This window comes from Eurypyga helias, unplaced genomic scaffold, assembly GCF_000690775.1.
Source record: "Eurypyga helias isolate BGI_N326 unplaced genomic scaffold, ASM69077v1 scaffold26162, whole genome shotgun sequence".
NCBI lineage: Eukaryota > Metazoa > Chordata > Aves > Eurypygiformes > Eurypygidae > Eurypyga > Eurypyga helias.
Window position 1 is genome coordinate 2,419 of NW_010234512.1, and position 378 is coordinate 2,796.

Sequence of the window (378 nt, forward strand, 5' to 3'; positions counted from 1 at the left end):
GTTTGACATTCCTGCCCCTAAATCTGTCAAAATCACAGCCATGGCGTTTTCCCTGGATATAGCGGGATGATTTCCAAGCACTGCATCCCTGTGCTTTGCAGATAGGGGGGTGGGGCAGGAAACCTTTTCTGAATCGGGGGGTCAGCATCCCAAAACTAGTGAAGCAACGCACGCCATTCTGCAATGGCAAGTCTTTATCCTTGCAGGTATTAATTAACAACGGTTTTACTCCGGATCGGGATGATTATGAATTTTGCGTCCGAGTGGATGATACAGTGTTACCTTCCTCAGGATATTTTGGAATATCTGCAGCAACTGGGGGCCTCGCAGGTAGTTTCTTGCTCCATAAACTTCCGGTGGTGGGGGGGTGGAAGGAGG

The 378-nt window shown here is 49.2% G+C and overlaps 1 protein-coding gene across 1 annotated transcript in view; it reads left to right on the top strand.

The window, feature by feature from the left end:
* The window catches only part of LOC104505758 (protein ERGIC-53-like), a gene marked incomplete at both ends in the record, with an annotated part of 2,605 nt that extends 2,275 nt beyond the window's left edge, over positions 1 to 330 (top strand). Inside the window, one exon of the mRNA XM_010146451.1 lies at positions 207 to 330. Coding sequence (XP_010144753.1) covers positions 207 to 330 — 124 coding nt within the window. The remainder of the gene's footprint in view (positions 1 to 206) is intronic.
* Between the last annotated feature and the right edge of the window lie 48 nt (positions 331 to 378).